Source organism: Magnolia sinica, chromosome 6, assembly GCF_029962835.1.
Source record: "Magnolia sinica isolate HGM2019 chromosome 6, MsV1, whole genome shotgun sequence".
NCBI lineage: Eukaryota > Viridiplantae > Streptophyta > Magnoliopsida > Magnoliales > Magnoliaceae > Magnolia > Magnolia sinica.
Window position 1 is genome coordinate 85,370,985 of NC_080578.1, and position 2,889 is coordinate 85,373,873.

The window sequence follows — 2,889 nt, forward strand, 5'->3', positions numbered from 1 at the left end:
CAGTCAGGTTCTTCTAAAACGTTTCCCCAAAACTAGTGAAGCCGTTTACTTGTCAGCTTGGAACAGACTAATAAGACAATCAATGGTAAGATGATATAGGATAACGGTCCAGAGTAATTATTTCTATGGTGGACCAGAAGATCCAAGCAGTCGACTTCAATTGAGACGTGGGCCACGAATAATGAACCGCTCTGATCTGGTAGATGTCTACTCGTTTGCCACGTGTTGGCGAAAACTTCAAGAAAAATGCACTCGCGCAAGTCACTCATTTTCAATTAATCGAGCGGCTGGATTCGTCTTTTCTCTGCGCGCATATTCCTATCTCTGTCTCTCGCTCCCTCAATGCAAAATGACGTGTCGCGAAAAGATCGCTCTATATTTTTAATGACAGAAACGCCCCTACCGCAAGGTCCTCTTTCTTCGGTGAGTTCCAAGAAATATTAACATTTTAGGAGGGTATTTCGTCATTTGGAAATGCTCAGGAAATGAGGTCCCTCTCGGGGTAAAAGGGAGGAAGCTCTTGTAACGTAGGAAGAAGTTAAATGCTCGGCCGTACTGCCGGCGCTTTTATACTAGCCAACATTACAAGCCTCTTCGAACGATCTAGACCGTTCACGTGGTAGGCCACACCGCGGATAACAACCAGCAGAAGCCACGTGGAAGAAGACAGTTGGGACGGAGGGTCCACATGCAAGAATAGTTATAATCCGTTTAAGCCAGCCGCTCTAAGATTAACGGTCTAGATCAAGGAAAGATGGGACCACCTGTACGGATGCCCTGCTCGGATGGAGCTGTTTGGGCAGTTTTAGTAATAATAATTAATTAAGAAAGCAGTTAATTAAGAAAGCAGATTCTCTTTTATTCAAGAAAACTCGACCGCTCACCGATTCAACTCACTCAACTCACCGAGTCAAAGTGCTTCCGCCTATTTAAATGGACGAAAGTGCCCTTGGCTACGCATCGTTGAGAAACGCAACACTAATCATCTATGAGGACAGTTTAAGTAATTTTCCCTTACAACTACAGGCATATTTCATATTCAAAAACCGAGTAAAGAACGAGTTAACTGAGTCGACTCAGACCGAGATCGAGTAAAATTGAATTCTTCTAATCACTTTGTCTTCTTAAGAACTATACATGAGACAAAAGCGAAAGGGCAAAACGGGAAATAGAAAAAGGAGAGCGAGCAGCAGCAGCAAAAACCAGGCCGTTATTTTCGCCGTCTGCCAAAAAAAAAAAAAAGCCTCGTACGACCGAGAAATCTCAGCCGTCGGATTAAACAAGAGGAGGCGGGAGGTTTAGATCGAAAGCCAGAGGCTTCTTCTCCTTCCTCATCTTCTTCTCCTGCTCGTTTCTCACCACCACCTCCACCGCCTCGAACTTGTACCCGGTAAAATCCGACGGCGATCCGCCGATCGTCGACAGCAGATCGCGGCCGTCCGATCCGTACGCGGTAGACCGCCACTGCTGTAGATGCTTCTGGAAGCTGCCGGATGCCACCGCGGAGATCGAGATCTCGCCGTCGCAGCCGAAGTTCGTCTTAGCCTTCGGGCCGCGGAGATTTCTAGCAGCGTCGTCGTAGGCACGCGCAGCCTCCTCCGCCGTGTCGAACGTGCCGAGCCATTTCCGCGTCTTCTTCCACGGATCGCGAATCTCGGCCGCGAATCGGCCCCACGGGCGCTTCCGGACACCTCTAAAATGCGCCTCCTTAACCGGCGCCGCCGTGGGCACGGGCTCTTTCTCGCCTGTAGGGAAGCCTTCTTTCCGGAGCTGGAGCGTCTCCACCGCCATTAGCCGGTGAGTGAAAGGTGGGTGACCTGGAGAGAGTGTGTACGGAATCGGTAGGAGCGCGTGAGAGAGGAGAGATGAGAAAGAAGAAAGGGTTGGGAGGTATTTATAGCGGAATAGCCGGTCTTCGTTTTGCCCGACAGGGGGTTTTTATTATTTTATTTTATTTTTACTGCTAAGTAATTGTATAGTACACGTCGGCCATGCTTTCAAAAATATACATGTGTTTTCTCTTCTAACAAATAAGGCCCATTTATAGTTAATCAAGACCGTTGATTGGATGAATCCTACCTTGAATTGATCATAAAAAAATATACACGGATTTGAAATGTTAAAACCCATCAAAAGAACTTTCTGCGGACTTCCGTTGTATTTTTATCAACAACCGTCTGTATAGACTGTTCTGAGTCGTCCATTAACAACAGTGGGACACAGAGAACGATGGTTTGGATTACTTAGGTGGGCCTTATGATAAATGATATACGTGAGAAGATGTTCTGCCACGTATGATATAACTCCCTCTTTACGGTGTAAATCCTATTGTTGCATGCATGGGGTTGCATTTAATGTATGATGTGGATTTTTATGATGGTGGGTTTCGCATGCGGGAGCATGAGCGGATATGGATTGTCGAGCACGCAGCGGACGGGTTTTTCTCGCTCTTTTTCTCGTTTCGTTTTATCAGTAATTTATCGTGATAATTTCATTTTCTCGCAGTGGTGCGCAACTAGGAAAACGATCGGCGGTTTTGACCTTTTCTTCTGGAGAGAAACTCCGGTACTCTGGCGGGATGGAATGGTTCATACGCATGCACTTGGAAATAGCTGCGCGATAGACGCAATGACATAGGATCGGGCTCCGGTACTCTGATTGAATTTGGGTACCGATCGGGTCTAACCTCCGAGTAGGTTTGTAACAAATAACAGCATTTGCATAGTTGGTCCATCCGATGGATGGATTAGATTACACGTACATGTGCCACATGAATAGTGTATAAATAGACTCTCTTTCATACATATGGTACTTCAATTATTAAAATAGTGTATGTGTTTTAGTATTATTAAAACCAAGGAAGTGGATTGCCTGTGGCACCCACCAAAG

General features: G+C 46.1%; 1 protein-coding gene across 1 annotated transcript; it reads right to left on the reverse strand.

Moving 5' to 3' along the window:
* Positions 1 to 1,087: 1,087 nt before the first annotated feature.
* On the reverse strand, positions 1,088 to 1,883 carry LOC131248978 (ethylene-responsive transcription factor 12-like). The gene has a single exon (XM_058249514.1). The coding sequence runs from the start codon at positions 1,789 to 1,791 to the stop codon at positions 1,276 to 1,278; it is 516 nt and encodes a 171-aa protein (XP_058105497.1). The 5' UTR covers positions 1,792 to 1,883; the 3' UTR covers positions 1,088 to 1,275.
* Positions 1,884 to 2,889: the final 1,006 nt, after the last annotated feature.